This window comes from Thamnophis elegans, unplaced genomic scaffold (genome assembly GCF_009769535.1).
Source record: "Thamnophis elegans isolate rThaEle1 unplaced genomic scaffold, rThaEle1.pri scaffold_112_arrow_ctg1, whole genome shotgun sequence".
In the NCBI taxonomy this organism is placed as follows: Eukaryota; Metazoa; Chordata; class Lepidosauria; order Squamata; family Colubridae; genus Thamnophis; species Thamnophis elegans.
Genome location: NW_022473583.1, coordinates 48,472 through 69,701, shown reverse-complemented (window position 1 = coordinate 69,701; position 21,230 = coordinate 48,472). Strand labels below are relative to the sequence as shown.

At 52.3% G+C, this 21,230-nt stretch overlaps 1 protein-coding gene across 1 annotated transcript in view; it reads left to right on the top strand.

Moving 5' to 3' along the window:
- Positions 1-3: 3 nt before the first annotated feature.
- The window catches only part of LMF2 (lipase maturation factor 2), a 23,752-nt gene continuing 2,525 nt past the window's right edge, over positions 4-21,230 (top strand). The window contains exons 1-11 of the mRNA XM_032238314.1: positions 4-140; positions 5,306-5,559; positions 6,738-6,766; positions 8,669-8,865; positions 10,862-11,040; positions 11,483-11,621; positions 12,252-12,377; positions 13,159-13,264; positions 14,953-15,049; positions 15,776-15,958; positions 18,833-19,047. Of these exons, the coding sequence (XP_032094205.1) occupies positions 41-140; positions 5,306-5,559; positions 6,738-6,766; positions 8,669-8,865; positions 10,862-11,040; positions 11,483-11,621; positions 12,252-12,377; positions 13,159-13,264; positions 14,953-15,049; positions 15,776-15,958; positions 18,833-19,047 (1,625 nt within the window). The 5' untranslated portion in view covers positions 4-40. The remainder of the gene's footprint in view (positions 141-5,305; positions 5,560-6,737; positions 6,767-8,668; positions 8,866-10,861; positions 11,041-11,482; positions 11,622-12,251; positions 12,378-13,158; positions 13,265-14,952; positions 15,050-15,775; positions 15,959-18,832; positions 19,048-21,230) is intronic.

Below are 21,230 nucleotides of genomic sequence, written 5' to 3'. Positions count from 1 at the left end.
AGGGAGGGAGGGAGGAGGAGGAGGAGGAGAAGAAGCGGCGATGGGCTCGGAGGCGCCTCGCTTGGCCCGGCAGCTCTTCCTGCGCGGCTTGGCCGCCGCCTTCCTGGCCGCCTTCGCCTCGCTTTACGTCCAGCTGCCCGGTGAGCCTGCGGCGGGAGAGGGGGAGGGAGCAAAGAGAAGGAGGGCGCTTTGCACATGCCCCGCGGCGCCCTCGCCCTGCCCAAGCAGGAGCCAAGTCCTCGCAGGGGCGTCCGGGGAAGGGAGAATCCCGGGTGGGGGGGGGGGCTGCGTCCCGCTTAGTGGCTTTCCGAGCCCTCTCGGCTCCTTCTGTCAATAGCAGTAGACTTATATATACCGCTTCATAGGGCTTTCAGCCCTCTCTAAGCGGTTTACAGAGAGTCAGCATATTGCCCCCAACAATCTGGGTCCTCATTTTACCCACCTCGGAAGGATGGAAGGCTGAGTCAACCCTGAGCCGGTGAGATTTGAACCGCTGAACTGCTGATCTAGCAGTAGCCTGCAGTGCTGCATTTAACCACTGCGCCACCTCGGCCACCTGGGGGCCGCTTCCCACGACCGGCTGCGAGGCTGACACGCGTCCCACTGGCTCTGCCTGCAACGGCTCCTCTGCCTGGCAGCCCCGACGGGGTTTCTCCTCCGCCCTCTTTTCTTTGCGGGGCTCCTCCGGCCGCCTCTGGGTCCGGTTGTGGCCGTCCAACGTGTCCTCGGAAGGGGGGGCTTTGCAGCGGGCGAGTCCCGGGGGAGGGCTTGGAAGTGGCCGGCGTCCTGGCCGAGGGTCGCTCTCCTCCGGCTTGGCTGTGGGGAGGGGGCGAGGGGAGGGGTCCTGATTGCTGGCAGGAAAGGGGGGACTCTTGGGCCGGGCAGGGAGGAATGTGGAGGGGCGCGGGGGTCTTCTGGCCCTTTGGGCCGCGTTTGAATGGGGCGCCCCTCCCGTGTCCTCACGTGCCCTTCTGACCCGGGTCTCAGACCTCGCTTCCCTGGATCGAGAGGGGCCAGCATTTTCCTTACCATCCTCTCCTTGCCCCCCCCCACATCTCCTTGCCCCCAAGCCCCCCCACTTCTCCTTGCCTCACAACCCCCCCCAATATCTCCTTGACCCCCCTCCCCAATAAAACCTGGATTGAAGCCAAGTCTTGGTTGGGTGGGCTTCACAGGGCTTTGGGGGGGGGGGGCTTTAGAGTCTCTAAAGCTTTAAAGTCTCTAAAGCCCCCCCCTCACTTGGGGGGGGGGGCTTTAGAGACTTTAAATTTGGAGATCCATCAAGAGCCTCTCCTGCTTGGGACCCCCCCCCCCTTACTCCTTTTATCAGTGGCCCCTGGGAGAAACCAAATGCGAGTGGGAGGGGGGGGGTGGCCTTGGCTGTGGCTCTCTCCCCTTTTTCTGCAGAAAGAACTGGGACGCTGCTCTCTTCAGCCCCTCCCTCTGCTTTAGCCCCGCCCCCTTTCCCAATATCCCAGATTGGTGTTTTTTTTAGCCTCTCCCCCCCCCCCCCTTCTTCCTCCCGTCTGTCCCAGGATCTCCACGTGGCACTGGCGTTGCAGCAGTTGTGCGGACGGCCTCGCACGTGGAGGGCGGGGGGTTGGTGTGGCCCACCGGCCCTCTCCCCTGTTTGTCTCAGCCTTCGGTGGGCACCCCACCCCTCCTCACCTTGCCTTTCCTTTCTCCTCCTCCTCCTCCTATGGAGAAAAGATTTGCTTTTCCTGATCCAGCCATTTGTCCCCAATGGCAGAAGGCACGGGTGTCCAAACTTGGGAACTTTGAAGACTTGTGGACTTCAACTCCCAGAATTCCCTTGCCAGCCGTATGGCTGGCAAGGGAATTCTGGGAGTTGAAGTCCACAAGTCTTAAAGTTCCCAAGTTTGGACACCAATGGCATAAGGTCTCCTGCCTTGGGCCCCTGAGGTCCCTTCCAGCCCTAACAGAATAACAGAGCTGGAAGTGACCTCAGAGATCCTCTAGTCCAACCCCCTGCCCAAGCAGGAAAACGTATATCATCCCAGACAAATGGTTCTCCATGTTTTTTTTGTTGTTGTTGAAAATCTCCAGTGTTGGAGCACCTCCAACTTCTGGTGGCAAGCTGTTCCACGGGTTAACTGTTCTAATTGTCAGGAAATTTCTCCTTAGTTCCAGGTTGCGTCTCTCCTTGCTTAGTTTCCATCTGTTGCTTCTTGTCCTGCTTTGGCTAATGGCTTGACCCCCCCGTCTTCTTTGGGGCAGCCCCCGAGGCAGTTGGAAGGCTGCTCTCAAGTCACGGTTTGAGTCCGTCGTTTTGAGGGTAGGAGTTGAAGCAGTTTATGTACAGACCCCTCACACCCTGGACATAAATTGCTTCAACTCCTACCCTCAGCTCTAGGGCAAAGCAAGACAACTAGACACAAGGAGAGTTTTTTCCGGAGTGCCATCACTCTGCTATATAAATGATTCCCTCGCCACTGTCAAACCATTCACTAAAGCCACATTATTATCACTATTAGTCTTCTCTTCGTTCCTATCTCTTCCCACTTATGACTGTATGACTGTAACTTTGTTGCTTGTATCCTTACAATTTATGTTGATATTGTTTCCAGATAACTTATTTGTACCCTATGGCTATTATTAAGTGTTGTACATTATGATTCGTGATGAATGTATCTTGTCTTTTTATGTATACTGAAAGCATCTGTAACAGAGACAAATTCCTTCTGTGTCCAATCCCACTTGGCCAATAAAGACTTCTATTCTATTCTATTCCATCCTATCCTAATCCTATCCTATTCTAATCCTATCCTATCCAATGTATCTTGTCTTCTTATGTATACTGAAAGCATCTGCAACAGAGACAAATTCCTTCTGTGTCCAATCACACTTGGCCAATAAAGAACTCTACTCTAATCTATTCTATTCTATCCTAATCCTATCCTATTCTAATCCTATCCTAACCAATGTATCTTGTCTTTTTATGTATTCTGAAAGCATCTGCAACAGAGACAAATTCCTTCTGTGTCCAATCCCACTTGGCCAACAAAAACTTCTATTCTATTCTATCCTAATCCTATCCTATCCTAATCTTATCCAATGTATCTTGTCTTTTTATGTGTACTGAAAGCATCTGGACCAGAGACAAATTCCTTCTGTGTCCAATCACACTTGGCCAATAAAGACTTCTATTCTATTCTATTCTATCCTATTCCATCCTATCCTAATCCTATCCTATCCAATGTATCTTGTCTTTTTATGTATACTGAAAGCATCTGCACCAGGGACAAATTCCTTCTGTGTCCAATCACACTTGGCCAATAAAGAACTCTACTCTATTCTATTCCATTCCATCCCATCCTATCGAATGTATCTTGTCTTTTTATGTCATTGTCCATCAGCCGGACAATGCCGGCTGGCGGCCCCTCGGGGGAGGGCCTTCTCTGTAGCTGCTCCGGCCCTGTGGAACGATCTACCCGTAGAGATCCGGACCCTTCCCACTCTCTCGGCCTTCCGAAAAGCCACCAAAACCTGGCTGTTCTGGCAGTCCTGGGGCTGTTGAACAAGGTCCAGCCCCACCTAGACGGATTGTATGGTGTGTTGTTTTAAAATTGTATTCTTAATTGTATCTTTCTATTTTTAACTTTTAATTTTTTTATCTTGTTCTGTAAGCCGCCCAGACTCCTATGGGATTGGGCGGCATACAAATCTATTAAATTACTAAATTACTAATTATGTATACTGAAAGCATCTGCACCAAAGACAAATTCCTTCTGTGTCCAATCACACTTGGCCAATAAAGAACTCTATTCTATTCAACAGAATAATAAAGTTGGAAGGGACCTTGGGGGGTCTTCTAATTCAAACCCCTACTCAAAAAGGAGGTCCTACCCCATTATGGACAAATGGCTGTCCAGTCTATTCTTAAAAACCTCCAGTGTTGGAGATCTTCCTGAGGCCAGCTGTTCCACTGATTGATTCTTCTCACACTCCGGAAATTTCTCCTTAGTTCTAAGTTGCTTCTCTCCTTGATAGTTTCTTGTCTTGCCTTCCGATGCTTTGGAAAATAAGTGAACCCCTTCTTTCTGGCAGCCCCTCAAATATTAGAAGACTGCAATCATGTCTCCCCTGGTCCTTCTCTTCCCTAGACTAGACATGCCCAGTTCCTGCAACCATTCTTCATACGTTTTGGCCTCCAGTCCCCTAATCCTCTTTGTTGCTCTTCTCTGCACTCTTTCTAGAGTCTCCACATCTTTTCTACATCGTGGCGACCAAAACTGGATGCAAATATTCCAAGTGTGGCCTCACCAAGGCCTTATAAAGTGGTATTAACCCTTCACATGATCTTGATTCTATGATCCCTCTGTTTTTGCAGCCTAGAACTGTGTTGGCATTTTTGCCAGCTGCTGCACACAGCTGGCTCCTATTTAAACGGTTGTCCACTAGGACTCTCTCTTGCAGTTACTACTATATTACTACTGCCAATAGCCCTAGGATTCTACAATTCTATGTTACACATATGAATCCAGGATTAGCATTTGAATAACCACTTGTCTGGGATGGTATAAGTAATCCTCGACGTACGACCACAATTGGCATTTCTGCTATGTGAGACATTTGCTAAGTGAGTTTTGCCCTATTTTATGCCCTTTCTTGCCACGGCTGTTAAGTGAATCACTGCAGTTGTTCAATGAATCTGGCTTCCCCCTTGACTCTGCTTGCCAGAAGCTCGCAAAAGGGGTCACGTGACCCTGGGACACTGCAACCGTCGTAAGTATGAGTCAGTTGCCAAGCAGCTGAATTTTGATCACGTGAGGATGCAGCAACGGTTGTAAGTGCGGAGAACACCCACAAATCCCTTTTTTCCCCAGCACCGTCGTAACTTTGAACGGTTGTAAAGTCGAGGAGTACCTGTAGGAAGAGGAATCTCAGAAGCTGTTTATTTACCCGAATTCTTAGCTCAAGGTTTCGGAGAGGTGAAAACAAGCAAAGTTTGGGAAGGGCGGTGTGACTTTCTGCTGGGTGCGGCGTGTGTACATTCGGGGTTGAAGGTACTTGAGTGTGTTTGGCAGGGGGAAAGGAGCAGGCAATGGCCGGCTGGTCGTAAGTCAAGGACTCTTTGTATTGCAAGGCACCAGTTCCCTGTCTTGCTTAGCAAACAGAGATTTGGGGCCCAGTTGCCATAAAGCGAGGACTCCCTGCATTGCAACGCATTAGCTCCCTGCTTCCGATGCCTGCGAAGGCACTGGTGACCGGGGGGGTGTTTGTGGCATTGCACCCGTTGCCACACTGCCCCCTTTCAGCATCTCTCTCTCCTTTCTCCCTGCAGGCCTCTACGGAAGAGATGGCATCCTGCCCGCCCGGAAGATGCTCCGTTTCACCGGCAAAGACTTCTGGCAGCAGCTGCGGGACTCCCCGACTCTGCTGTGGCTGGGCCCCCACCTGGGGCTGGACACGGAGCAGGGCCTGGAGCTGCTGTGCCTGATGGGCACGCTGCTCTCCTTTGGGGCCCTGGTGCTGGAGCCCCTGCGGGACAGCCTGGTCTTCCTCGCCCTCTGGGGCCTCTACCTCTCCGTCTACCAGGTACGACGGGGGGGGCACTGGAAGAGGGCCCTGCCATGCCCTCCAGGTGTGCTGTCTGGGGGATTCTGGGAGTTGAAGTCCACAGTTTCTAATCTGCTAAGAAGGGATTCTGGGAGTTGAAGTCCCCACTTCTGATGGTGCTGGCTGGAGAAACCTAGCAATTTGTTTTTTCAGGTCCTGGCTAGGGAATTCTGGGAGTTGCAGTCCACAGTGCTTAAGGTGCTGCGTAGGGAAGTTGGAAGTTCACACTTTCTAAAATGCTAACAGGGAATTCTGGGAGTTGAAGAACTTTTTAAGGTGCCTGCTAGGGAATTTGGGGAGTTGACGTCCTCAGTTCTTAAGGTACTAACTGGGGAACTCGGGGAGTTGAAATGGATAGTTTTTTTTAAATACTGGCTGGGGAATTCTGGGAAGTTGAAGTTCATACTTTCGAAAATGCTAACAAGGAATTCTGGGAGTTGAAGTTCTCCCTTCTGATGGTGCTGGCTGGGGGATTCTGGGAATTGAAGTCCCTTTGAAGGTGCTGGCTAGGGAATTCTAGGAGTCCATACTGTGCTGGGAAGGAATTCTGGGAGTTGAAGTCCTCACTTTACAAGGTGCTAACTAGGGAATTCTGGGCCTTGAAGTCCACACATCTTTGAATGGCCAAGTTTGCAAAACACTCCTACAAAGTCATTCAAACCCCATAAAAGATTGAATCCAGTTTCGGGGGGCCCAGCGAGCTCCTTCCCAAATTCCCAGCCAACAGGAGTGACCACTGGGGGGTGGAAGTGTTGCACTGTAACTTGGGTTCAAGCCACACCCTCTTCCTAGGGGGTCCGTGGGAGTCTTGGAGGCCACCAGGCATGCTTGGCCCAGCCTACCTTACAGGGGTGTTGTGTGTGGGGAAAAAGGCCTTGTCCCAGAGTGGGCCATTCCCAAATTTCTAGCCAATAAGTGGGGGGGGGGGCAAACTGGAGTGAGGGAGGAGGGATGGTTGCACTGGGTTAGTTAATGGTTAGTTGGTTAGTGGTTAGTTAGTGGCTGGGGTGGAAGATAGAGACCTTTGCAGGCAGATTCAGCAGGTGGGATATCAATGCTGACATCAGAGGAAGCCAATCTAAACTCAGGTAGGAGGCACCTGATGAGCCAGTCCAGCTGCTGATTTGATTTTCTTCCTCCCCCCCCATCCTCTACAGGTGGGACAGGTGTTCCTCTACTTCCAATGGTAAGTGGCTCTGGGCTTCTACAGGTAGGGGGGTCTCTACTTACGACCATAATCCAGTCCAAAGATATTTGTTCAGTGAATTTTGTCCCATTTTACAACTTTCTTGCCACAGTTGTTAAGTAGTCTTCCAATATCTCAGGGGCTGCCCCAAAGAAGAGGGAGTCAAGCTATTCTCCAAAGCACCTGAGGGCAGAACAAGAAGCAATGGGTGGAAACTAATCAAGGAGAGAAGCAACTTAGAACTGAGGAGGAATTTCCAGACAGTGAGAACAATTAATCAGTGGAACAGAAGTTGCCTCCAGAAGTAGTGAATGCCCCAACACTGGAAGTCTTTAAGAAGATGTTGGATAACCATTTGTCTGAAATGGGATAGGGTTTCCTGCCTAGGCAGGGGGTTGGACTAGAAGACCTCCAAGGTCCCTTCCAACTCTGCTATTGCATTGTATTCTATTATCTTCTATTCTAAAATAAGTTGTGAGATGACCAGCCAGGGGTCTTATTCTACCCCCATGGCTTCTGCCCAATCAAGGGGATCTGACTTCCAGCCTCTTGGCTTGTAGCTTTTGGAGATTTCAGCCCCAAAAGACATTTCTGGCGTCCCATCAGGATGGACGTGAGCCCAGTAGCATCGCTGGGGGTGTTTAAGAAGAGAAGGGACAGCTGCTTCTCCAGAATGGGATAAGGTCTCCCGCTCCTGAAGAGGGTTGGACTAGAAGACCTCCAAGGTCCCTTCCAACTCTGCTATTCTGTTATTCTGTACACAACAGCAGTCTTCCAATACTTGAGGGGCTGCCCCAGAGAAGGGGGTGGTGGTCCACCTCTTCTCCAAAGCCCGAAAAGGCAGGACAAGAAGCAACGGTTGGAAACTAATCAAGGAGAGAAGCAACTTGGAATTAAGGAGTAACTTCCTAACAGTGGGGGACAATTGACCAGTGGAACAGCTTGTCACCAGATGTTGTGGGAACCCCGTCATTGGAGGATTTTAAGAAGAGACTGGACAGTCACATGTAGGGGGCTGGACCCGAACACCTCCCAGGCCCCTCCCTGCTCCATTCTGCTTGATACTAACTTAAAGCACGGCAGTGATTCACTTAACGACTGTGGCAATAAAGATTGCAGAATGGAGCAGCAAACCTCGCCTCGGGAAATGTTGGGCTTGATTGTTAAGGGCTGCATGAAATTCCTAGAACAGGGGTTCCCAAACTTGGCAACTTTAAGACTTGTGGACTTCAAACTCCCAGAATTCTCCAGCCAGCAGAAGTTTGAGCTGGCCGGAGAATTCTGGGAGTTGAAGTCCAACAAGTCTTAAAGTTGCCAAGTTTGAGCTGGCCGGAGAATTCTGGGAGTTGAAGTCCAACAAGTCTTAAAGTTGCCAAGTTTGAGCTGGCTGGAGAATTCTGGGAGTTGAAGTCCAGCAAGTCTTAAAGTTGCCAAGTTTGAGCTGGCTGGAGAATTCTGGGAGTTGAAGTCCAACAAGTCTTCAAAGTTGCCAAGTTTGAGCTGGCTGGAGAATTCTGGGAGTTGAAGTCCAACAAGTCTTCAAAGTTGCCAAGTTTGAGCTGGCTGGAGAATTCTGGGAGTTGAAGTCCAACAAGTCTTAAAGTTGCCAAGTTTGAGCTGGCTGGAGAATTCTGGGAGTTGAAGTCCAACAAGTCTTAAAGTTGCCAAGTTTGAGCTGGCTGGAGAATTCTGGGAGTTGAAGTCCAACAAGTCTTAAAGTTGCCAAGTTTGAGCTGGCTGGAGAATTCTGGGAGTTGAAGTCCAACAAGTCTTAAAGTTGCCAAGTTTGGGAACCACTGTCCTAGAGCACAGAGAGAGCCGCATGGCCCCCGCGAGCATTGCCAAGGGAAGGGCACTCCACAGCCATGCTCCTTTGACACCCCCCCCCTCTTTCTCCACCAGGGATAGCCTTTTGCTGGAGACGGGCTTCCTGGCTGTGCTGGTGGCTCCCATGCATCTGCTGAAGTGGCGCTCCACAACCTGGCGGGCACATGATGGGGTGACCTTTTGGCTGGTGCGCTGGTTGCTCTTCCGTTTAATGTTCGCGTCCGGGGTGGTGAAGCTGACCAGCCGTTGCCCCACCTGGTGGGGGCTGACAGGTGAGCCCAGAAACAGACAGGGAGGGGGGGCATTGGCAGGAGCTGCGGGAGGGAGCTTGGCGTTTTGATGGGCAATCTCTTCCATGCCAGGCAGCCAGAAAAGCCAACGCCATCCTTGGTTGTATAGGTGGAGGCCTAGAATCAAAAGTGTGGAGTCTTGGTACCGCTTCATAATGCATTGCTAAGGCCACACCTGGAATACGGCATCCAGTTTTGGTCACCACGTTAGAAAAAGGATGTGGTGGAGCCGTGAGGGCAAACTTATGGCACGCGTGGCAGAGGTGGCACCCAGATCCCTCTCTGGCACGTGCCGTCGCCAGCTGGTCTTCAGGAGTGCTGGCATACCAGAGACACCTGAAAATTGCCCCTAAAACAGCCCCAAAACAGATAGTTTTCTGCCATTTTTGGCCCTGAAAAATGGCCCCAAAATGGCCTGAAAACAGTCCACTTGGAGGTTATTTTCAGGGTGTTTTTTGGGCCAAAAATGTTCCAAAGCTGGCCTGAAAAATGGCCATATTCCCACCCTCTGGAGACTTGCTTAACGAGGGATTTGCTTAGCAATAGAAATTTGGGGCTGTATTTCATCCATAAGTCAAGGACTAATTATATTCCCTCTCTGTCTCCTTTCCTCCCCCTCTCTTTCTCTCCTTCTCTCTCCCTCTCCTCCTCTATCTCTCCATCTCTTTCTCCCCCTCTTTCCTTCCCTCTCTCCTTCTCTCTCTCATCTCTCTCTCCCCCTCTTTCCTTCCCTCTCCTCTCCCTCTCCTCTCTCTCTTCATCTCTCCCCCTCTCTCCTTCTCTCTCCATCTCCTCTCTCTCTCCATCTCTCTCTCCCCCTCTTTCCTCCCTCTCTCCTTCTCTCTCCATCTCCTCTCTCTCTCCTCTCTCTCTCTCCCTCTTTCCTTCCCTCTCTCCTTCTCTCTCCCTCTCCTCTCTTCATCTCTCTCTCTCCCTCTTTCCTCCCTCTCTCCTTCTCTCTTCATCTTTCTCTCCCCCTCTTTCTTCTCTCTCTCCTTCTCTCTCCCTCTCCTCCTCTCTCTCTTCATCTCTCTCTCTCCCTCTTTCCTCCCTCTCTCCTTCTCTCTCCATCTTCTCTCTCTCTCCCCCTCTCTCTCCCCCTCTTTCCTTCCCTCTCCTCTCTCCCTCTCCTCCTCTCTCTTCATCTCTCTCTCTCCCCCTCTTTCCTCCCTCTCTCCTTCTCTCTCCATCTCCTCTCTCTCTCTCCCTCTTTCCTTCCCTCTCTCCTTCTCTCTCCCTCTCCTCTCTTCATCTCTCTCTCTCCCTCTTTCCTCCCTCTCTCCTTCTCTCTTCATCTTTCTCTCCCCCTCTTTCTTCTCTCTCTCCTTCTCTCTCCCTCTCCTCCTCTCTCTCTTCATCTCTCTCTCCCTCTTTCCTCCCTCTCTCCTTCTCTCTCCATCTTCTCTCTCTCTCCCCCTCTTTCCTTCCCTCTCCTCTCTCCCTCTCCTCCTCTCTCTTCATCTCTCTCTCTCCCCCTCTTTCCTCCCTCTCTCCTTCTCTCTCCCTCTCCTCCTCTCTCTTCATCTCTCTCTCCCCCTCTTTCCTCCCTCTCTCCTTCTCTCTCCCTCTCCTCCTCTCTCTTCATCTCTCTCTCTCCCCCTCTTTCCTCCCTCTCTCCTTCTTTCTCCCTCTCCTTCTCTCTCTTCATCTCTCTCTCCCCCTCTTTCCTCCCTCTCTCCTTCTCTCTCCCTCTCCTCCTCTCTCTTCATCTCTCTCTCCCCCTCTTTCCTCCCTCTCTCCTTCTTTCTCCCTCTCCTTCTCTCTCCATCTCCTCTCTCTCCCCCTCTTTCCTTCCCTCTCTCCTTCTCTCTCCCTCTCCTCCTCTCTCTTCATCTCTCTCTCCCCCTCTTTCCTCCTTCTCTCTCCATCTCTCCCTCCTCTTGTCCCTCCCCCTGTCTTCCCTTTCTCTCTTCCCCTTTCTTTCCCTCCCTCTCTCCATCTTTCTCTCTCTCCTCTCTCCATCTCTCTCTCTCCCCAGCCTTGACCTACCACTACGAGACCCAGTGCATCCCCACGCCCAGCGCCTGGTTTGCCCACCAGATGCCCATCTGGTTGCAGAAGCTCAGCGTGGTGGGCACCTACGTGATTGAGATCGCCATCCCCCCGCTCTTCTTCGTGCCGCTGCGACGTCTCCGGCTCTTTGCCTTCTACAGCCAGGTACGGCCAGGCGCTGGGAAGGTTAGGTTGGCAAGCACCCGGGGGGGGGGAGGGGAGAACAGGCGGAAAGGGTAACAGCAGGCAGACCTCAACGTTACGACCTCATTGGGGCCCAAAGTTTATGTCGTTAAGTAAAGAAATTTGTGAAGTGAGTTTTGCCGCATCGGTTAAGTGAATCCCTGTGGCTCTTAAATTAGTCACCCGGTTGTTAAGTGAAGCCGGCTGGTCGCAAAAGGGGATCAGCCCCCCCCCCTCTCCCGGGAGACTGCAAAACGTCACACCGACTTTACTGCAGTGATTCACTTAGCGACTGGGGCGAGAAAGGTCGTAACAAGGTGCGCAATGTTCATTTAGCCCCCCCTTTGTCCCGCCTAGCCACAGAAACCCTGGGCTCCATTGTGGTCGTAAGTCGAGGACTCCTTGTGTTTTGACCCTCCTCCAGGTCCTCCTGCAGGCCCTCATCATCCTCACCGGCAACTACAATTTCTTCAACCTGCTGACGGTCGTCCTGAGCTTCTCCCTGCTGGACGATGAGCACCTGGGGCTGTGGCTGGGCCAGGGGCGGAAGAGGGCCAGTGGCGGTGAGTCCCCCAGGACCCCCACCCGCCCCCAGGAAGAGGAGGAGGAAGAAGGGGGGGCTTCCCTTGGGCCTCTTCCTTTTCATTTCTCTCCTGTTCCTCCGTTGAGTTATTCTGTTTACGTGCTGCCTGCCTCCCTATCTGGAGTGGCGGGGCTGATGGGAGCTGCAGTCCTGTCAGCTCCTCGTGGGGAGGTGCATGATGGGTTTAATGGTACTTGTATGATGGGTTTGATGGGAGTTTCGTGAAGGGGTTGATGGGAACTGTACTCCAGCTGTATCTCATGGGGGGGGGTGCATGATGGGTTTGATGGGAGTTCCATGATGGGTCTGATGTTACTTGTATGATGGGTTTAATGGTACTTGCATGAAGGGGTTGATGGGAGCTGCAGTCCAGCTACATCTCCTGAAGAGTGCATGATGGGTTTGATGGTACTTGTATGATGGTTTGAATGGAGTTCCGTGAAAGGGTTGATGGGTACTATACTCCAGCTGCATCTCAAGGGGGGGTGCATGATGGGTCTGATGTTACTTGCATGATGGGTTTGATGGGAGGTGCAGCCTAGCCCCAAGCCCCCCTCTTCAGTGGGGGCCCATAAGCCTTGACCTTCAACCCCCCCCCTCTGCCCCTTAGGCTGGGCCTGGCGACTGCCCCCCCTACTGGCAGAGCTGGCTGTTTACGGCCTCCTGACCTTCTGGACCAGCCGTTACTTCGGGCTGACCATCAACTGGGAGAAGGGAATCCTTGAATCCAAGACAGGTATTTCTTTTGGGGGGGATGGGGGGAGGGGCTTCAGTGGACAGCAGGGGGTCCTGCAGTGGGGGGTGGGGCTGGAGGTCCCTCAGCTGCAGCGGGGTGAACTTTTTCTCCATTTCGGCAAGGAAGGGTCCCAGCCCTGACACCCCCCCTCAGCCTCCTCCTCACATTCTCAGACCCAGCCAAGGATTTCCTCCTCCCTCTGCCCCCCCCCTGTGCTGTGTGTGTGAGAGAGAGAGACTTGTCCCACTCCCCAACAACTCTGCTCCCTTTGTACCCCATCCTCGCCAAGGGGGAGGGGGCCTCGCCCTCTGAAATGCAAGACTTCAAGGGGTCCCAGGTGCCTTGTAGCTCCCCCCCCCCCCCATCTTGTGTTTTAGAGCCTGGGGTACAATTCCTGGGCAGGGAAAGGATGGGCTGTTTGGCTACTAGGCCTGGGGCCCTCCCCCATTGGAAGAGGGCGCAGTACAGTAGGAGAGAGAGAGAGAGAGAGAGAGAAAGGAAGGAAAGAGAAAGAAAGGAAGGAAAGAGAGAGAGGAAGGAAGGAAAGAAAGAGAGAGAGAGGAAGGAAGGAAAGAAAGAGAGGAAGGAAGGAAAGAAATAGAGGAAGGAAGGAAAGAGGGAGGAAGGAAAGAAAGAGAGAGAGGAAGGAAGGAAAGAAAGAGAGAGAGGGAGGAAGGAAGGAAAGAGAGAGAGAAAGGAGGGAAGAAAAAGATGGAAAGTCCGGGTCCTTTCTTAGCTCACCCATTCACCCGTGCCCCCCCCTCCCCCGGTCTCCCTCCAGCCTTCACCTACCACGAGTTCACGCAGTGGCTGAAGACGGTGACCCTCCCTCTGGTGGCCCTGGGGCTCCTCTCCTTGCTGTGGGAGATCCTTCAGGCTGGATACAGGTGAGTCGGGGGTAGAGATAACTCAACTGGCCCCGTTCTTCTCCTTCATCCCCTCCTCTTCATCGTTTTTTCCCTTCTCTTCCTTCACCAGTTTTTCTCCTTCATGTCTATTCCTCTTCTTCGTCCTTCCCAAACCCCCTCCTTTTTAGTCCTGATGTTGTTCCCTTGGTGTGGTTATGAAAGGTTTGCAAGGAAGCAACCGAGCTCAGAGAGCACCAAGGACCCCACAGTCCTCCTCTTCTTCTTCCTCTTTCTCTTCCTCTTCTTATACAATACAATACAAGAGCAGAGTTGGAAGGGACCTTGGAGGTCTTCTAGTCCAACCCCTGCCTAGGCAGGAAACCCTATACCGCTTCAGACAAATGGCTATCCAACATCTTCTTAAAGACTTCCAGTGTTGGGGCATTCGCAACTTCTGGAGGCAACTTCTGTTCCACTGGTTAATTGTTCTAACTGTCAGGAAATTCCTCCTCAGTTCTAAGTTGCTTCTCTCCTTGATTAGTTTCCACCCATTCCTTCTTGTCCTGCCCTCAGGTGCCTTGGAGAATCCCTCCCTCCCTCCCTCCCTCCTTCCTTCCTTCCTTCCTTCCTTCCTTCCTTCCTTCCTTCCTTCCTTCCTTTCATAGAATAAAATAGAATAGAATAACAGAGTTGGAAGGGACCTTGGAGGTCTTCTAGTCCAACCCCCTGCCTAGGGAGGAAACTCTTTCCCACTTCAGACAAATGGCTCTCCAACATCTTAAAGATTTCCAGTGTTGGGGCATTCACAACTTCTGGAGGCAAATTCTGTCCCACTGATTGATTGTTCTGACTGTCAGGAAATTCCTCCTCCTCCTTCTTCTCCTCCTCCTCCTCTCCCTCCTCCTCCTCCTCCCCCCTTCTTCTCCTCTTCCTCCTCCTCCTGCTCCTTTTTTCCTCTTCCTCCTCCTCCTCCTCCTTTTCTCCTCCTCCTTTCTTCTCTTCATTTTTCTTGTTCCTTTTTCCAATTCTCCGTTTCCTTCTCCTCTCTGCATCCCCTCCCCCCCGCCTTCTAGCACTGATGATATTACCTAGTCAGGTCATAAGATGTCTGCAAGGAAACAACCAAGCTCAGAGAGCACCCCAGGATCCCCCTCCCTCCCTCCTCCCCAGAGTTTTCCCCCCAGACCTTTCTCTGCTGTTTCGCACAAAAAGGAGGGGCTTCTCTGTGGCTGCTCCGGCCCTCCCTGTAGAGATTCGGACCCTCACCCCCCTTCAGGCTTTCCGCGAAGCCGTCAAGACCTGGCTGTTCCGGCAGGCCTGGGGCTGATGAGTTCCCAGCCCCACTCGAATTGTTGTGATTGTTGTGTAGTTCTTAATTTGTCTTTGTATCCTGTTTGTCTCGTTTGTTTTTGTGTTGCCCCCTTCCCCATGTGTTTGTTCGCTGCCCTGAGTCCCCCCCCGGGAATAGGGCGGCATACAAGTTTAATAAACCCTTAACCCAATTGAACTGGCTCTGTTATTACACTTCAGCTGTGTGTGTTTTGCAAACCTCACCAACTTTAAACTAGTTGGGAGTTCAATTCCCAATTCCCAGAATGGCCCGGAACCAGCTTTGCTTTGTTAAAGGAATGTGTCCCACTCCCCACCCATCCCCCCGCCGTCTAATATTTGGGGAGGCCTCTGGGGGGTCTTCCTGCCTGATGCCCCTTTCCTTCCCTCCCCCCCAGGAGTGCCTGCATCCGGGGCTTTTTCTGGAAGCTCTGGGCTGTGGTGCAGTGGGCCGTTTTCGCCACGGCTGCCCTGGGGATGTTCACTATCAGCCTGGTGAGTCTTTTGCGGGGGGTGGGATTGGGGGGCAGGGGCAGATGGGCCAGGATGAGCATACCTGGGGGCTTCAGGCCGGGGGGGGGGGTTGCTGTGCCTTAGTAAGCTTCATGCCAGGTGCCGTTGGGCTTCTCTGGGGGCGTAGACATTGAGTTGAATCATAGCACGGGAGGAAGGCTGGGGGAGCTGGCTGGGGAATTCTGGGAGTTGAAGTCCGGACATCTTCAAGTTGCCAAGGTTGAGAAACACTGCTTTAAAACATATCCAGCCCTGGTGGCACAGTGGTAAGAACGCAGGATGGAAGGCCTGACTCTGCCCACTGCCAGCAGTTCGATCCTGACCGGCTCAAGGTCGACTCAGCCTTCCATCCCTCCGAGGTCGGTAAAAGGAGGACCCAGATTGTTGGGGGGCAAGAGGCTGACTCCGTAAAGCGCTTAGAGGGGGGCTATAAAGCAGTATATAAGTGCTATTGCTAAGTGAGAAGGGAAGGAAGGAAGGAAAATGAGAGGGAAAACGGGAAGGGAGGGAGGAAAATGAGAGGGAAAATAGGAAGAAAGGAAGGAAAATGAGAGGGAAAATGGGAAGGAAGGAAAAGGAAAGGAGGAGGAAGAAAAATGAGAGGGGGGAAAAGGCAGGCAGGCCCTCGTGGTACAATGATTAGCCCAGTGATTTTTTTCCCCAGGATATGTTGTGGGTTCAAATCACAGCCTTCTGTTCCTTCCCCAGGTCCCCTTCACGTACATTGAGTATGAGTCCAACGGGAAGCTGTGGGCGGGTATCCATCAGGCCTTTGGGGCTGTGGATCAGTACCAGCTGGCCAATTCCTATGGACTCTTCCGCCGAATGACGGGCGTGGGTGGGCGGCCAGAGGTGGTGCTGGAAGGCAGCTATGACAAGGAAACGTGGACGGTGAGTGGCTTCAGGGTGCTGTCGGAGGGAGGGAGGGAGGGAGGGCAGGCCGGGGGCTGGTTCTCCTTGACCCAAGCTAAACCTCTAGAATGCCTGGAAGCCTGGCATTCAGACAAGTCGGCCATCAACAGGCACGTGGAGATAAATAACAGCTACACACCATTTGAAAGAGGCAATGCAAAGCTTAAAGTAACCCAAATCAGTCAAACAGTAAACCACAAGGAACCACCAAGGAGAAAACATGTCCACCAGTACTGATGAGACAAGCCACCATTACATAAATGAGGACAAACCCCCTCCCGAGGTGGCGCAGTGGTTAGGGTGCAGTACTGCAGGCCACTTCAGCTGACTGTTATCTGCAGTTCAGCGGTTCTAATCTCACCGGCTCAAGGTTGACTCAGCCTTCCATCCTTCCGAGGTGGGTGAAATGAGGACCCAGACTGTTGTTGGGGGCAATATGCTGACTCTGTAAACCGCTTAGAGAGGGCTGAAAGCCCTATGAAGCGGCATATAAGTCGAACTGCTATTGCTATTGCTGTCCCTTTACTTTATTGTCATTGTACGTATCTACACAGTTTACACATACAACGAAATTCACATAACACTCAAGAGACCAGGCCCAACACACACAACAATCCCCAAACACCCACACCCACCTACCCAAACATTTCCCCATCCTTAAACCCCCCAAGCCTCCACACAACAGACCAGGTCGTGCTGTCCAATAGCTCATTGATGGTGCCCCTTTAGATCACTGCTGAGTGCAATTATGGCTCTGGGATAAAAGCTATTCGGAAGACGCGCGGTCCGAGTTTTAATTCTTCTTTTTTTTTAAAAGTAAATCTTTATTGGTTATACAATTTTTTTAAAGAGTAAAACATACAAATACAATTTTAAGCATACAATCCCCCCCCCCCCCACGGTGACAGTCATTCACAGCCCAACTTTTTTTTCTCCCTTCCTCATTGTTTAGTCTCTAAGCCGCATCTTCTCATTACAAAATTCAGGGATCTATTACGATACCCATGTTCACTTTCAGTTCCCGTTGTTAACAGCTGCTATTTGACTTTCCCCGTTTTAAGTCCCTGCTGTTCTCCTTGTCGCCCACATATACCATAGGTTCCAGCTCAGATAATGTTCCGTTTCTCCTTTGTCCCTCAGCCAACCCGTCATTCTGTCCATCTCTGCACATTCATAGATCTTTTTAATTATGGCATCTTCCGGCGGTATGGTAGTAGATTTCCAAAATGGTGCATAAGTTATTCTTGTGGCCACAATTATACGTAGGCTCCCGAGTTTTAATTCTTCTGTATCTTCTGCCAGAAGGCAACAGTCTAAAAAGATTGTGAGCGGGACGGGAAGAGTCTCTGAGAATGTTGTGCAACTTCCTCAAACAGCGAGAGAGGAAGATGTTGTCCAGGAGCTGGTAGCTGGGGGCCCTGTGATGTTCTGGGCAGTTTTAATGATTCTCTGCAGAGCGTTTTTGTCGGCTGCAGAGCTGCTTCCGTACCGTGCCAGGATGCTGTATGTCAGGACGCTCTCAATGGTGCTGCGATCGTAGGACAGAAGTCGATGCTGGGATAGATTTATCGGTTCCACCACAAAACCGCGGTCGACTAAAGCGCGCTCGACGAAACCGCGTACCTGGCGTCATCACAGTGCGACGAAAAAAAGCACGCTGTGAGCGCTAAAGCTAAAAATAACCCCTAAACCTAAACCTAACCCCCCGAAACCTAACCCTTAACCTAACGCTTAACCTAACCCTAAACCTAACCCTAAACCTAACCCTTACCTTAACGTGAATCGGCTTGCTTTCAAAGCGCTATTTAAAGCGCCCTTTTTTCTCCGCGGTCGCTGTTGTCGCACTGCTGATGTCAGCGACGCGCTTTAATCGGGCGCGCTTTAGTGGACCGCGGTTTTGTCGTGCCACGGATTTATCTTCCTAGCATTCCCAGGAAGCACAGCCTCTTCTGGGCCTTCTTCACAAGCATGTTAGCCTTCGGGGTGCTTCATGAGAGGCTCTCCGAGATATAAACGCCCAGAAATCTAAAACTACCAACCCTCTCCACCTCCTCGCCATTTATGTACAGTGCTCAATGTGCCTCTCTCTTCCTCCTGGAGTCAATTATAAGTTCTTTAGCTTTTGGGGTGTTGAGTGTAAGATTATTTTCTTCACATCGCCATGTCAGCCCTTGTTCTTCCTTCCTATAAGCAGACTCATGGTCCTTATTAATGAGCCCCATCTCTGATGTGTCATCGGCAAATTTAATAACTGCATTGGTGTTATACAGTGGGGTACAGGCCGTGTGTGTACAAAGAATAATCTAGCACTGATGATGTTCCCTAGTTGGGTTGTGAAATGTCTGCAAGGAAACCACGGAGCTCAGAGAGCACCCAGGTCCCCACAAATATTTCCTCTTCTTCCTCACCACAAACCCCATCCCTTCCCATCGCTGGTGATGTTCCCTAGTTGGCTCAGCATCAAGGACCCCACAATCCTGCCCCTCCTCCTCCAGTCCGCAAATCCCACTCCCTCCTAGCCCTCATGAAGTTACCTAGCTGGGTCACGAGACGTCTGCAAGGAGACAAGCCAAGCTCAGAGAGGCCCCCGGAGCAGTGAAGTCACATTCGGCCATTTGTTTTGCTAGCTGTCGGCCTGATACCTGTATTTGTTGGCTCCACCCTGGTTTCTCTTGGTTTCTTTCTTCTGGATTTGGCTGCTCACTGGCCAGATAAAGATTGTTCATCGATTGAAAGAAGTGGGGGGAGGGGTCCCCTGGCAGGGTGGGGGGCAGAGTCCCGGGGGTCCGGACGGGGGTTCCTTTAGGTAGCCGAGGCCCAACAGGCTCTCTCTCTCTCTCCCCGCTTCCCCAGGAGATCCAGTTCATGTACAAGCCGGGCAACGTCAGCGCTGCGCCCCCCCTGGTGGCCCCCCACCAGCCCCGCCTGGACTGGCAGATGTGGTTCGCTGCTCTGGGCCATCACAGCCACAGTCCCTGGTTCCCCAGCCTCCTCCACCGGCTCCTGCAGGGCAAGAAGGAAGGTGAGCCTGGGGAATCAATCCCTCCCTCCCTCCCTCCTCCCTTCCTTCCTTCCTTCTTTTTCTCCTTCTCCCGTCCCTCCTCCTTTCCTCCCTCCCTTTTTCTTTCTCCTCCTTCTCCTTCCTCCTTTCCCCCCTCGCACCCACCTTCCTTCCTTCTTCCCTCCTCCTTTCTCCTCCTCCCTCCCTGCGTCTTTCTCCTCCTTCCCTCTTTCTCCTTCCTTCCTTCCTTTTTTCTCCTTCTTCCCTTCCCCCCTCCTTTCCTCCCTCCCTTTTCTTTCTCCTCCCTCCCTCCCTCCCACTTGCCTTTCTCCTTCCTCCTTTCCCCCCCCCACCCACCTTCCTTCCTCCTTCCCTCTCCTTCCTTCCTCCTTCCTCCTTTTTTCTCCTTCTCCCTTCCCCCTCCTTTCCTCCCTCCCTTTTTCTTTCTCCTATCTCGACCCCTTCCAGTCAGGCTTCAGACCCGGTTACAGCACTGAAACCGCTTTGGTCGCATTGACCGATGATCTCTGGAGGGCCAGAGATGGAGGACATTCCTCCATCCTGGTCCTCCTTGACCTCTCAGCGGCTTTCGATACCATCGACCATGGTATCCTTCTGCGACGACTGCGGGAGGTGGGAGTGGGAGGCACCGTGTTGCGGTGGTTCTCCTCCTACCTCTCGGACAGGTCGCAGGCGGTGTTAGTGGGGGGGCAGAGATCGTCCCCTAGGCCCCTAACTTATGGGGTGCCTCAGGGCTCGGTCTTATCCCCCCTACTATTCAACATCTACATGAAACCGCTGGGAGAGATCATCCGCAGGCACGGGATCAGATACCATCAATATGCGGACGATACTCAACTGTATCTGTCCGCCCCGTGCCAACTCAATGAAGCGGCAGACGTGATGAACCGAGGCCTTGAAGCCGTTATGGACTGGATGAGGGTTAACAAGCTTGTGCTCAACCCAGAAAAGACCGAGTGGCTGTTGTGTTTCCCTCCCAAAGATTCCACCAATATTCCATCTCTCAGGCTGGGGGGTCAAATTTTATACCCCTCAGAGAGGGTTCGCAACTTGGGAGTCCTCCTGGACCCACAGCTATCGTTTGACCACCACTTGACGGCTGTGACCAGGGGGGCATTCGCCCAGGTTCGCCTGGTGCGCCAGTTGCGGCCCTACCTGAATCGGGAGGCTCTCACAACAGTCACTCGGGCCCTTGTGACCTCTAGGCTGGAATACTGCAATGTGCTCTACATGGGGCTGCCCTTGAAGAGCATCCGGCGACTTCAGCTAGTACAGAACGCGGCCGCGCGAGTGATTGTGGGTGCACCTCGGTTCACCCACATAACACCTATCCTCCGCGAGCTGCGCTGGCTGCCTGTTGGTCTCCGGATGCGCTTCAAGGTGTTATTAGTCACCCATAAAGCCCTACATGGTAGTGGATCCGGATACTTGAGAGACCGCCTCCTGCCAATTACCTCCCTGCGACCAATAAGATCACATAGATTAGGCCTCCTCCGTATTCCATCGGCCAGCCAGTGCCGGCTGGCAACTACAAGGAGGAGGGCCTTCTCAGTAGTAGCCCCGACCCTTTGGAACGAGCTCCCCGTGGAGATTCGTACCCTCTCCACCGTCCAGGCCTTCCGCACAGCCCTTAAGAACTGGCTAGCCCGTCAGGCCTGGGGATAAAGATAGTTACCCCTCCCGAATGATGAATGTGTGTTGTTTACTATTTTATTATATGTCACTATGTCAATGTCTGTATTCCCCCTCCCTGATTTTATGTGAGCCGCCCTGAGTCCCCTTAGGGAAAAGGGCGGCCTACAAATATTAATAATAAAATCAAAATCAATCAAATTCTCCTCCTCTCTTCCTCCTACCTCTTTCTCCTTCCTCCTTTCCCCCCCTCCCACCCACCTTCCTTCCTTCTCCCCTCCTCCTTTCTCCTCCTCCCTCCCTGCCTCTTTCTCCTCCTTCCCTCTTTCTCCTTCCTTCCTCCTTTTTTCTCCTTCTCCCTTCCCCCCTCCTTTCCTCCCTCCATGTTCTTCTCCTCCCTCCCTCCCTCCCACTTTCCTTTCTCTTTCCTCCTTTCCCCCCTCCCACCCACCTTCCTTCCTTCTTCCCTCCTCCTTTCTCCTCCTTCCCTCTCCTTCCTTCCTTCCTCTCCCCCTTCCAAGCCCTGTTCTCAGGGTCCCAGAGAGACCCCCTGGACCATAAAGGTAGCGCAGTTCAGAGACGGCTACCCAGGACGGT